This window comes from Dipodomys spectabilis, unplaced genomic scaffold (genome assembly GCF_019054845.1).
Source record: "Dipodomys spectabilis isolate Male_0828 unplaced genomic scaffold, ASM1905484v1 ptg000052l, whole genome shotgun sequence".
Lineage (NCBI taxonomy): Eukaryota > Metazoa > Chordata > Mammalia > Rodentia > Heteromyidae > Dipodomys > Dipodomys spectabilis.
This window is the reverse complement of record NW_024870729.1, coordinates 4,019,028-4,032,906: the sequence shown is the minus strand read 5'-3', so window position 1 is coordinate 4,032,906 and position 13,879 is coordinate 4,019,028. Positions and strand designations below refer to the sequence as shown.

The window sequence follows — 13,879 nt, the reverse complement described above, 5'->3', positions numbered from 1 at the left end:
TGGACTCAGTCTTGCTCTTGCTAGGCTGGTCCTATACTACTAAGCCATGACTCTGATTTACACTGGTTATTTTTAGGATAAGGTCTTGCTTCCCATCTTGGCTCAGGCCTAAGCCACTATTGCCTATTTTTAGGCTTCTCATCCTCACTAGGATCACAAGTGAGGCACCATACCCAGCTTTCCTTCATAGAGACTACCTCAGGGCCTATCTTACCCATCCTTAGCCTCACACATAACTTGAGATGACAAGTGCACACGACTATACCTAGCAATCGGTGAAGAAAGGGTCTTGTGAACTTTTCTGCCTGAGCTGGTCCCAAACCACAATCCTCTAATTTTCAGTGTCCCAAGTATCTAAGATTGTAGGTGTGAACCACCAGTGCCTTGCTATAAAAAGTATCTGAAAGATGGTTTTTCATCCTTTATCCCAACATGTCCTTTTTCATGCAGATCCGTGTATTTTGAGTTTACAGTACTACAAAGAATACTAGGAAAATGGGCCTACAAAGATGTTAAAATATCCCGTTATTTTTAATATTGTTTTCATGCTTCTATTTTGTATGTTTTATATCATTTATCAGTATATAATGTGCTAATACTAGAGACATATGGCTTAAAATATGTAATTAGGACTGAGAGTTTTGTTTTTTTTGTTTTCCAATTATTTAGGTGACATAGATATTAGCCTAGCAGCCCCAAGGTCCTTTTTCTTACTGTTTTCTGTGACCATACTAAGGGAAAGCCCCTCTCCCTGTTCAGATCACCAGTGTGGGCAGCTCTGCCTGCCTCCCAGCCCGCCTTGACCTTCCCCAGCCCTGGCAGCAGCAAGGAATCCCTACCTGATTGTGCCATCGAATGACATTTCCAAATCCCCCGGTCCCAAGCCTTTCTTTCATTTCCCAGGCCCCACATGTCTGGGTTGGCAGGGAGGGTGACCAGCTCATATTGATGCCCTGCTAACTCTGTAAGCAATGGCGGGGGGGGGGGGGGGGGGGGGGGGGGTGGGGGGACAAAAGATTAAAGTTTTAAGGACAAATTGTGCTCAAGGGGATGCAGAAAGCATCACTGCTCTACAACCCAGACTTGTTTCGTGCAATGTGTTAAGTTTGTTGGAGGGCAAACTTTGCTCTCCTTCAGCTCCTCCCACCCGGACTCAATAGCAGGGCAGAGAGGAATTGTGCACCGCGCCCCGAACTGCTTCCCGGAACGGGGTTTCCGAACCCAGCACCGCCCAAGGTGGAGGGGAGAGCCCCGCTCCGGGACTCACGGCGCACACTCTCCCGCCGCCGGGCCCCCGGGCTCCCGGTCCCTGCCGGGCCCCTGCCCCTGTCCGCCTCCCCCCATTCCCCCCGCCCCCCCCCAGCCCCCCCCCCACTGTCCCCGCTCCCGCCCCCCAGCCCCCCCCCCCCCCCCCCCCGCTGTCCCCGCTCCCGCCTCCCAGCCCCCCCCCCCCCGCTGTCCCCGCTCCCGCCCTCCAGCCCCCCCCCCCGTCCCCGCTCCCGCCCCCCAGCCCCCCCCCCCCCGCTGTCCCCGCTCCCCGCCCTCCAGCCCCCCCCCCACCGCTGTCCCCGCTCCCGCCCCCCAGCCCCCCCTCCGGCTCCCGCCTCCCAGCCCCCCCCACTGTCCCCGCTCCCGCCCCCCAGCCCCCCCCCCCCCCGCTGTCCCCGCTCCCGCCCTCCAGCCCCCCCCCCCCCCCCGCTGTCCCCGCTCCCGCCCCCCAGCCCCCCCCCGCTGTCCCCGCTCCCGCCCCCCAGCCGCCCCTCCCCCGCTGTCCCCGCTCCCCCCCCCAGCCCCACCCCCCCGCTGTCCCCGCTCCCGCCCTCCAGCCCCCCCCCCCGCTCCCGCCCCCCAGCCCCCCCTCCCGCTCCCCGCGCTCCCAGCCCCATTCCCCCGCGCCGCCGCCGCTCCGCCACCCCCGCCCCTCACCCTCCCTATCCCCCCCCCCGCCCCCGCTCCCGCCCTCCTCCCCCCCACCCATCGGGAACTCCGCGGACGCTCCCGCCGAGCGGCCGGGAAGCGGGTCCGCAACAAGCCCCAGGGCCGGCCCGCCGAGGGACTCACCTGCTGGCGGGGGAGGCGAAACTGGCGGGGGGCCGGGACAGCCCCCCTAAACACGTGAAAGTGAGGGACTCTCAAACCCGCCCGCCCCGCGCGACTTCCTCAAACACTTCCTGCTCGGACGTCATGGAGCACGTGGCTGCGGCCGGCTCTTAAAGGGGCCGCTCGGGACGGCGGGTCAGAAGCTGGTCGGGGCTGCGGGGGTGGGGGGTGCCGGCGGCTGAGCTCCGTGAAGGAGCTTAGGAACCACTCTCCTCGGAGCGCCGGCGCTCACCTACCAGCCACTCCGTTCCCGCTGTGGACCTGGGGAAATGAGCGTGGGGCCCCCTTCGGTGAATCTGACCCCGATTTCTAATGACTGGGAATTTCCCGGGCCCTGTTCGGATGAATTTGGGAGACTGTTTACCAGAATTACCCTCCTAACCTACTCCCGCCGCTGTCTTCACGTCTAGACGCTCTGGTTCCTTTTCAAGGGGATAAATCACAGCAAGCTTCATTTGAAATGACAGTCTTCCCCCACCCTTCCCCTCAAGAAGCCGAGCTCAATCACTCCTGTAACATTAGCTAGGAGGCTGAAATACGAAAATCATGGTTTGAAGACAGCCTGGGCAATAAACTGGAGACTCATCTCCAGTTAACCATCAAAATGCTGGGCTGGATGGAGGTGTGCCTCCAAGTGTTAGAGCCCTACATGTGAACGAGAAAGCTGAGCAAGAGCTGAAAAGAAAACCTCCACGCAGACATCCAGGTACAAAGAAAAAGAAAAGGTTTATTGCCAGTAAAGGGGCCGGCAAGACCCCTTTTTCACAAGAGAGGAGTGAGAAAAAAGTGCCAGCTACTGTCTGAGGTGACCTATGTAACCTACTGAGGCTAGAAGGGGCTAAGAGGCTGGGACCTTGGTGTGGACATGTGGATTAGGAGCTCTGCCATGGCGGACTAGGATTTATTTAGTGTTGCCTAGAAAAAGGAGTATCCTAAACTGTGGAAAGGGGAAGAAATGTACTAAGCCATTGGAAGGAAGCTTATTGGGCTTGCAGAAGAAGCTCTGAGTTCAAGCCCCAGTACTGGCACCAAAAAGCAAGCAAACAAACAAGAAATCTAGTAGTCTCAAACTAAAGTGGAGTTTCAGCTCCAGTAATGCTGAGTGAGAATACGGTGAGAGGGGCTCACTAGCATTATAATGTCTTCTAACATTTGAGTTTATTTGTTCTATGGCATTATATTAGTAGACGAAAAAGTGTTGTTGATATTGTTGTAAGTTGAATCATCCCAGAAGCCACATTTTTAAAAATATAGAATATTGAAGTCTTTATTGAAGAGGCTCACACATCCATCCCAGGGGACCACGCAGAAGCAGGCAGGCAGGCACAGGAGAAAGATTATTATAAGGTTTATTAGAGGAGCCATATTTCCCCCAAGAGGGAGCAATGGCCTCTTTCACCATCCAGGTAGCAGGAGGGTCTGAGGGACAGAAATGAAGTAGATGGGAGTTCAGGTGGGTCTGGGAGGAGAGAGGGAAGTGCCAACTGTATGGCTATTGCGGGAACTCTGGGGATTGGAAGGAGCCCACGTCTGGGTGGAGCTGAGGACCAAAGGTGAGCATAATACTAACATTTATTATACAGTTAACAGGTTGCAGGTGGCCACTTGTTACAAAGGCCTGCAGCACGCAAATACACATAACACAGCTAGGAAGATGCTAATGAGTAAGAAATAACAAAAACAATACCAACAAGCCAATTCAGCTCCAATGGAGAGCTGAATTGGGACACCATGATGACCTAAGATAAGCCATGAGACAGGACACAGGACACGATCACAGAGACACGTGGCATGGCCTCTTGGTGGCTAGGCTGGTCTGGGTCTAAATAGGTCTGTGCAGGGGGCAGATTCTCAGGAAATTCCCAGTCCCAGGCACTGGAACTGACAGATTCAGTAACCTATCAGTCATGTGCCTGCCCCTGCCTCCAGGGGTCCTAGCACACCCATTACCTGGGAGGCAGGTGATGGGGGAGGGGGGTTACTTCCCCCAGCATGAAGACAAGATGCCATACCCTACAGTCTACCATGTAGCCAATATGGCATTGGCCAGCCCTGACCTTCTTACTTCAGTATCTTTTTCTGAAACAAGAAGAATGTATTAAAGGAAACCTGAAGATAGTTGCCAATATTTGTGGAATGCTTACTTGGTGCCAGGCACTATCCTAAATTTCTATTGAATCTCCAGGTCAACCCTAAAAATTGTACAATACCACATTTTTTTTATTATGCCATTTGCAGATGAGAAAACTGATGCACAGGAGTGGGGCACCTGTGGTATAAATAAATTCTAAAAGTAACTTTTTGGTGGCATTGGAGTTTGAACTCTGGACCTCCCAATTGCTAAGCTGGCATTCTGTCTTGTCTCTAGTCCTACTTTTTTTTATTGTATTTTTTATTATCTTTAAGTAGTTATACAAAGGAATTCCTATTCAACAAATCAGTGAATGGATGCAATGCATCATGTTTGATGTCACTCCTTTCATCATTCCTCTCCTCCGAACCTCAACCCCTTCTTCCAGGCAATTTTCTTAATTTCACTGGCTATGTATTAACTATAATAAGTGCATTCTCCCCTCTTCCTCTCTTCATTTGTCTACCCTGCTTTCCTTGACCTTCCTCCTACTTTTCAAGTACCAGTTTCCTGGCATTCATTTTGTTGCACTGTTTTTCTAAGGAATTACACCATTTGAATTCTGTCCTGCAAATACATTTCTATACACTTGCATACAACCACAAATGTGTTTACATGTACATTTATAAATTAGTTCTAGCTTCTACATATGAAAAAAAAGTGTCTTTGGGGCCTGACCTACTTCATTTAAAATAATTTTTCCGGGTCAATCTATCTTTGCAAATGATGTAATATTCTTCCTACAGGGTAAGTAAAATTTCAATATAAATATATACATGCACATATATGTGATATATGTCACTTTTTGTTCAAGACTGAGACACAAGCTCAGTACCTGATGCTTTCACTCATTGGCTAGCACTCTACTAATTGAGCCATGCCTCCAACACCCATTTTCTTTATCCATTAATCCATTGAAGTGCTTCTGGACTGCTTCTATACTTTGGCTATAGTGACCAGTGCAGCAATGAATATAGTTGTGCAGGTGTCCAGCCCCGCTTTTTGCTGATTATTTAGGAGATGGAGTCAAGCAAACTTTTCTCCTGGGCTAGCTTCAAACTATGATCCTCTGAATCTTTACCTCCTCAGTAGCTAGACTTACAGATATGAGCCACTGGTGCCTTGAAAAAAAATAAAATATACTTGTTGAGCAGGGCACTATTTTCTGGGTGATGTCATAAAGTTTCTTTTCATCCTATCACTTCTGAAAATCACTGTTCCTGACTCACTTATTGAGATATCCACTGACATGTCAAAAGTTTATACTCTATATATTTCAAGAATTCTCATTTTGCTCAGCTCAAGATAACTTGGTTTTCAACTGGATATAAATATCTTTAAACATTAATAGATTTTTTGTAAAATGAATGATGGCTCAGGAAGGTGCCTTTCTGCATTTTATTCTGATCTAAGAGGTTTATCATCTTAAGCCCCATTTTTCCTTCAGATAAGGACAGGTCCGGATGATTTGCCTGCATCTAGTCTCCATACAAAGATATAAATTGGCTGTTGACTGCAAAAAAGGTGCTCCTTTTTCTTCATGCATCAGGGCTGAGTGTGCTATTTAGATGTGAGTACAGGATAATGAAGAATTCACTAATTCTGACCCCAGGGCTGATACTAGAGGGATCCAAGCACCTTTGGTCATATCAGAGGAACTTAGAATCCTCCAGAGATATAAGACTACAGAAAGCTATGGGGTAAGAAGACACCAGAATCAGGAAATGAAAAAGCAGGTACTTATTTGTTCTGTTGCAAACACAGTAGACTTTTGATAAGGAAAAAGTTCATGAGCATCAGCTGGGCACTTGTGGCTCCATTCTGTAATCCTACTACTCAGGAGGGTAAGATCTGAGGATTGAGGTTTGGAACTAGTCTGTGAGACTTTTCTCTCCAATGAACCAGCAAAAAGCTGGAAGTGCAAGTATGGCTCAAGTAGTAGAGAACCAGCCTTGAGCATAGAAGCTAAGAGACAAGGCCCAGACCTTGAGTTCAAGCCCCAGTACCTACCCCCATACACAAACAAATAATTTCTGAACATCATTTTATAATTTACAATAAAGCCTTGTTCCCAGAGGAAGCCAAAGACAACTATCCTCTTAGTCTTTTTATGTCATCAGCTGATTAAACTTTACTCTCACCAAATAATAGCCAGGCAAAACTGTGTAGAGGTCCTGTAAGTAAGGAAAAGATGTTTCTGCATCATCTGGAATCTGACTCATCACAGGAGAAGCCATCCTCAAAGACAGGAAGGCAATAAAACAAACCATTAGAGATAGGAGGGTTTCCCAGTCCCACTCAGCTCTAGATCTGTGTTTTCAGCTACTCTTTCATTATCCCTTGAAAGTTTACTTGTTCCCTGGCCCTGGGGAGAGAGAACTCTGCAAGTCAGGTCTTGCTCCTTCAACAAATATTCCTTTGCCAGAAAAGTTGGAAAAACTTGTTTAGTTGGAGGGCATGAAGAAATCTGCCTTTCTTCGGAGGAAGTTCTTGGGGAAAGGGGTGGGCTGGCTATGAGAATGAACCTTGGCCAAGATCCTTTTAAGTTCAGTGCAGAGATGTCTGCAGAAGAGGAAAGAGAAGATGGCCACCTGCTCTGTGTGCAGATATGGGCATTGTGAAACTTCCAGAGGATGGGTGTAGGCAGACAGCCCATCGTGCCTCAAGCTTTAAATAAAACACAGAAAGCTCTTGCTAAGGCCTTGGACCCTGTCTCACCCAACCTTCAAAGAATGGTAGCTTGGAAGAGGAAATCACTGTGTTAGTTCCCTTTATGTTTACACAAATTCTTATCCCCAGTAAACTCAAATTGAAGAAGAGGAACTCACCAAAGGACAATAGCACCCAGTTTGGCCATGGTGATATAGGAAGCCTTCAGATACGCTCTGAGTGGGTTTATGTTTTTTCTTTTCACCTGACTCCTACATTTCTTAGCTCATCTCAGTACTGAATATCTGCTTTGGCTCCATAGAGGCAAAGATTTTTATTCTCTGTAGCTTCCCTAGTTCCTGGTATATCATGGGTGTTCAATAAAAATTTTACTGAATGAATGAAGCATTAGCCAACAAAAAGTCTTAAATTGTACTCTAGCATTTTACTTCATGTGGTCTGTGGAATCTGGGAAAGTGTTTTCATCCAGGCTCTACCTTTTTCCTAGATTCTTGAACTCAGACAACCTACTGAACTCACTGAGCCTCAGATATCTCTTCTGTAAAATAGAGGCAAGGAAACATAACTCATGATAACATAGTTTAAGTGAGATAATATGTAAAGGTGCAGAACCAGGTATTTATGAAGCCCTTTTTGAATAGTAGTTATTAATGCTTCTGTTATTAATTTATTTTTGCAGTGCAGGAGGCACTGGGGACAAAACCTAGAGCCTTATGTATGAATGACTCTACTCTTGGGCTTTCCCCAAACCCTGTTTTTTTGTTTTTGTTTTGTATATAATCCAGTTACCCAAAAGTCAGTTGAGATTCCTGTCCTGTGTGATTCAAGTGATCCTCATTCAAGTGTTCATCCCTTCTACCTGAAGTACAAGGTCCCTGTCCTTCTTTGTTTTTAGGAAGTGGATGTAGGAATGGGACCATATGATGGTGATGAAACAGAACAGTTCCTTCTCAATTCTGCATCTGACCTACTCAATTTGCTAATATTTTTAGTAAGAAAAATTTACAAGCTGGGCGCCAGTGGCTCACGCCTGTAATCCTAGCTACTCAGGAGGCTGAGATCTGAGGACCTCGGTTCAAAGCCAGCCTGGGCAGGAAAGTCTGTGAAACTCTTATCTCCAATAAACCACCAGGAAACTGGAAGTGGCGCTGTAGCTCAAGTGATTGAGCGCTAGCCTTGAGCTGAAGACCTGAGGGACAGCGCTCAGGCCCAGAGTTCAAGGCCCACAACCGACCAAAAAAAAAATTACATAATTTTTTAAATTTTTTGAGTTAATATACATGTGTAAGTTAAGGGTGTTTCATTGTGATATTTCTATACATGCACACAGTGCACTTTGAATAAATTCATACCCTCTACCATATTCCTATCCCTCCCCTTTCCATTTGATAAACATTTCATTATACTATCTATCTACATGCACACATGTACATATCTATGTAACAACCTTTGGTTTTCTTCACCCTTCAGTATTCCTTTCTTCTTCCTACCAGTTTTGCTAAATTCTCAGTAGTCCTTTCTCAGTGGATTCTCTTCCCCATCACAACTGATCATCATACTCTCTTCTAATCTTTAAAAATTTGAATGTCACATCAGTTCTTTATTGTCTGCCTTGCCCAGTACCATCAGCTCCTTGCCTGTGTATTCTGTACCTGACTGCCAAAGTGTTACTTCATGCTGGCCAAACACAATAATAACAACAAACATTTGCTGGCCACATAGCAGGTGCTTACTGTAATTTGGGTAAGTATTCTCCAAAGACCTATTTGTTGAAGGCTTGGTCCCCAGGCTGTGGCACTATTAGAGGCAGTGGAACCTTTAAGAAGTAGGGATTAGTAAGTTGTTCTAGTGAGCCAAGCTTGCCCTGGAAGGGAATGTCCTTTTGCTTCCTGGCCACAGTGAGGTGAGCAGCTTTGCTCTGTCACTTACTCCCTGCCACCATACTCTGTCTTGTCACAGGCCTAAAGCAACAGGGCCAAATGAGCATGGACTGGAACCTCTGAAACCATGAACCAAAATAAACTTTTCCTTTGTAAGTTGTTCATCCCAGGCATTTTGTTACAGTGATGCAAAGCTGACTAACATAGTGCTCTGTGATTATTTATAAGGGAATTTGATCTGTTTATGGGTTATTTTCCCATCAAGGGTTTATAGATCCTGTTCCGTCCCCCAGACATGAAAGTCAGTGCTGACCCATGATTTTACCTGATGATCATTTGTAGAGGATTCATAGAAGAATTGGAGTTTAACAGACTTGACCAAAAATTTGGAGAAGATTGACTTCACAGTACCACATGTCGTTTAAAATTAAATATCAGACAACTTTTCAAAAGTCCCCATTTCCAGATGGTTGCAATGGTCTGCACCTGTCATCCCAGCTTCAGAAGAGCCTGAGATAATGAGGATCTTGGTGCCAGACCAGCACAGAGTAAACAGTTTGAGAAGCCCTCATCTCAACCCATAAGCTGGGACATGGGAGTATGTACCTGTTATCCCATCTATGAAGGAAGCTTACATAGGTAAATTGAAGCCCAAGCTGTCCTAGGAATAAAAGTGAGACCCTATCAGAAAAAATAATAAAAGCAGCTGGGTGCCAGTGGCTCACACCTGTAATCCTAACTACTCAGGAGGCTGAGATCTGAGGATCACAGTTCAAAGCCAGCCAGGTCAGGAAAGTCTGTGAGACTCTTATCTCCAGTAAACCACTAGAAACTGGAAGTGGCGCTGTGGCTCAAGCAGTAGAGCACTTGCCTTGAGCTGTAAGAGCTGAGGGATAGCGCCCAGGCTCAGAGTTCAAGCCCCATGACCAACAACAAAATAATAATAATAAAAGCAAAGCGAGGTTAAGTCATGGATCAAGTTGAAATCCTGACTAACAAGAGTGAGGTCCTGAGTTCAAACCCTAGTCCTGGGGGAAAAAAAAAAAGCCCATTTCAACAAGCCAGTTTTCAGCTTCCATCCCATCATCCTCTTACCTGCCCAGCTCCTCAGTCCTTTTGCTCTTGAAAAAAGGGCCAGATCTCCTGAGAGTGACCAGCTCTCCTTAACTACAATTAAGAGCTACAGTGAACTCAAAGCTAGGAGACTGTGGCAGCCCCTGGTACAGAGTCTTTTTTTTTTTTTTGGTCGGTCATAGGGCTTGAACTCTGGGTTTGGGCCCTGTCCCTCAGCTCTTCAGCTCAAGGCAAGCGCTCTACTGCTTGAGCCACAGCGCCACTTCGGGTTTTCTAGTGGTTTTGTTGGAGATAAGAGTGTCATGGACTTTCCTGCCCTGCTGGCTTTTGAACCTCAATCCTTAGATCTCAGCCTCCTGAGTAACTAGGATTACAGGCGTGAGCCACTACCCGCCCAGTTTAGGGTCTTCATTTATTCCCAGGCCTGTACACTAAGGCTGCCTGTTTGCTAACTGCCACCCTGGCTAATCAATGTAAACTGGCTCCTCCTCAAGTTGATATTATCTAACTCAAAACACTTGTGATTCATTGAAGACCTGCCTTCAAGGAGGTAGGAGTTGTCTTCTTTTTCTGTCTGCCCTAGCCAGAGAGGGCCCTGGGGTGATTTGATTTGAATTATGCTTTCCTAAAAGATAGAAACACTGACAAATGTTGGAATTAAATAACATTCCTTTTCTATTTTTACTAATTATTAATTACGACTATGAATGAATCCCCACTGGTCCAGTGTAAGGATCAGTAGACAAAATATAGAAGAATGTGAAAGGAAAAATATTGGCAACCCCCTACTCACTTTTATGATCAGAAAACATTCAAGAATTTAAATACATAATCTATTTATTTTGGTCTCTTTCTCCCTCCCTCTCTTCCTTCCTTCCTTCCTTTATGGTTGTACTGGGGTTTGAACTCAAGGCCTCACACTTCTCAGCTTGTTTGTCTGGTGCTTTATCACAAAAGCCACACTTCCTGTTATCTTGGTCACTTAAAAAAAAATCAGAGGTAGGGCTGGGAAGTGGCTCAGTGGTAGAGCGCTTGCCTTGCATGCTTGAGGCCCTGGGTTCGATTCCTCAGCACCATATAAGCAAAAAGAAAAAAGCCAGAAGTGGCGCTGGGACAGCGCCCAGGCCCAGACCCCCCCCCCCCAAAAAAAAAAATGAGAGGTAAACTGGGTGTCGTGTCAAATACCTGTAATCCCAGGGGAGACAGCAGGCTGACAAGTTCAAGACTAGTCTAGCCTATATAATAAGACCTTGAAGGAGAAAATGTAAACCCAGGTAGGAAGTAACTCCAAAGAAAGTAACCCAAAAGATCTCACTGACAGAAGTCAAGTAGAAGAAAAGATTTATTGCCAGCAGAGCTGACAAGGCCAATTCTCATGAGGAAAGGGAGAAAATAGCTCCATCTGACTCCTTGGAGGCACCTTTTATATCGGGGGCTGGAAGTGGGAGGTGTCTCACCTACTGCGCAGGGCTGCCATGGAGGGTAGACATTAGGTCTGCGAGGTGGGCATTTCCTTACAGACCTTGTCTCAGAAACTAAAACAAGTGGGGCTTGTTGGCTAGCAAGACCATGTCAACCAATAATCTGGGCAGTGGTGGTACACCTGTGGTCCCTGCTATAAGGAGGACATAGGTAGGAGGATTTCAGTCCACACCAGACATAGGCAAAAAGCACAAGACCTTACCTGAAAAATAGCTAAGACTAAAGAATCTGGAAGCACAGATCAAATGGTACAGCACCTGCTTAGTAAGTGCAAGACGCTGGCTTTGAACTTTAGTACCACTATCGGCGTCCCCCCCCCCCCCCCCAAAAAAAAGACAAAATTCAGAGGTAGAATTTATATAAAACGAAGCTTACCAAATTCAAGTATACAACTTAGTATACAACTAACAGAGCCTGGCAACTACTGCCAGAATTGCTATTGGGGGGGGGAGGGGGGGGAGGGAGGGAGGAGCTAGATTGGGTTGCATGGAAAAAGCTACAAAGGCAGCCAAGATGGGAACTATAGCAAAGGCTTGAGCTATGATGTAGATCTTAGCCAGGCACAAATCCATCCTGAGCACAGACTTCCTGGTATTTTCCCTTGTCAGAGGTGTGGCCTCTACTACCTCCCACTTTCTCAGGGCTGTCCCACCACTGCAAGTGGCCAAATATTGTCTCTCCCCCCCCCCCCCCCCCCATAACTATAGAAAGCCAGAATATATCATCCCAAAATGTGCCTCTCTGACATAAGGATTACTTTAAGAAACAACATGCTTGCCTTTTTTGTGTGTGTGTGTGTGTGGTCATGGGGCTTGAACTCTGGGCCTGGGTGCTGTCCCTCAACTCTTCAGCTCAAGGCCAGCGCTCTACCACTTGAGCCACAGCGCCACTTCCAGTTTTCTGAGAGGTTTATTGGAGATAAGAGTCTCACAGACTTTCCTGCCCGGGCTGGCTTTGAACCATGATCCTCAGATCTCAGTCCTCTGAGTAGCTAGGATTACAGGCATGAGCCACCAGCACCTGGCTTGCTTGTGTGAAGCCTGAACAAAATATAGCAATTTTAGGTTTGGATTCCATTTTGTCCAGGAAATGTGTCAGCAACTCCCCTTGATCCCCTTGAGCTCAAATTCCAGGAACAACCTTCTTTTTTTTTTTTTTTGGGGGTCCGGTCATGGGGCCTGAACTCTGGGCCTGGGTGCTGTCCCTCAGCTCTTCAGCTCAAGGCTAGCACTCTACCACTTGAGCCACAGCACCACTTCCGGCTTTTTTCTTTTTGCTTATGTGGTGCTGAGGAATTGAACCCAGGGCTTCATGCATGCAAGGCAAGCGCTCTACCACTGAGCCACCTTCCCAGCCCAGGAACAACCTTCTTTACAATAAATTCCACTAACTACATCTAAACAGCAGATAACAGGAAAAACCCAAAGTTCCAGATGTTTCTGCAAGACCACTCGGTTCTAGCTCAGACCATATGCTTTAGCCAATCATTTCAAAGAGCATCAACTCCATGAACTAGCCAATCCCCAGTACCTGGTTGGTTCCCCGCCACTGGTTAAGCTAATCATCTTTTAGAATTACTTTATGATTTTCCTGTGGTATGATATGATTTGTTAAGTCTTGCAATGACTCATAGAAGTCTCTAAAAACTGGGGCTGGGAAGGTGGCTCAGTGGTAGAGTGCTTGCCTTGCACGCATGAAGCCCTGGGTTCGTTTCCTCAGCACCACATAAGCAAAAAGAAAGCCGGAAGTGGAGCTGTGGCTCGAGTGGTAGAGTGCTAGCCTTGAGCTGAAGAGCTGAGGGACAGCGCCCAAGCCCAGAGTTCAGGCCCCACGACCAGACCCAAAAAAAAAAAAAAGAAGTCTCTAAAAACCCTGCTAGAGGAAGAGTCAGGGCTCTCAACTCTGACCTACTTCATCGGTGATGGTTGTGAATCCAGGCTGGAGCTTGTAATAAAGGACTCTTATATCAGAATTGGCTCCTTGGTCGTGTTTGGGGATCTTTATCTGGGCATAAGAGTTGCCTTTTTATAAGTGAAATTTACATCTATAAAATAATTTTTTTTTTTTTGGTCTGGTTGTGGGGCCTGGGCGCTGTCCCTCAGCTCTTCAGCTCAAGGCTAGCACTCTACCACTTGAGTCACAGCACCACTTCCAGCTTTTTTTCTCTTGCTTATGTGGTGCTGAGGAATCGAACCCAGGGCCTCATGCATGCAAGGCAAGCACTCTACCACTGAGCCACCTTCCCAGCCCTAAAATAAATTTCTATTTGTAGGGTTTCACTCTACTAGGAAGAGAAAGATGAAAACAAGTCACTAGGTTCATCAGGAGGGAAAGGACTGACCTGAAGCTGTGTAACCAGCCTTCTCTTTCTTTACCATGCTTTTCTGGACACATCCAAGAGCTTCCTGGCCCAGTACCCATTGTTAGGTTTTTAAAAGAGATAGCCGAGTAAGAATTGCACCACGCACGCGGCATTCAGGTAAGGGGTAGGTTTATTCAGTAGACCTGCTGGGACCAGGCAAGGTTGGCACTCCATGTGGCT

At 46.9% G+C, this 13,879-nt stretch overlaps 1 protein-coding gene across 3 annotated transcripts in view; it reads right to left on the bottom strand.

The window, feature by feature from the left end:
- Positions 1 to 2,149, bottom strand: part of Ikbkb (inhibitor of nuclear factor kappa B kinase subunit beta) — a 62,617-nt gene extending 60,468 nt beyond the window's left edge. For 2 of the 3 annotated variants that reach the window (XM_042679468.1, XM_042679470.1), the window contains exon 1: positions 840 to 972. In XM_042679468.1, the coding sequence (XP_042535402.1) occupies positions 840 to 944 (105 nt within the window). In that variant the 5' untranslated portion in view covers positions 945 to 972. Of the gene's footprint in view, positions 1 to 839; positions 973 to 2,061 lie in introns of those variants that run through there. The other variant, XM_042679469.1, reaches the window with a different exon arrangement.
- Positions 2,150 to 13,879: the final 11,730 nt, after the last annotated feature.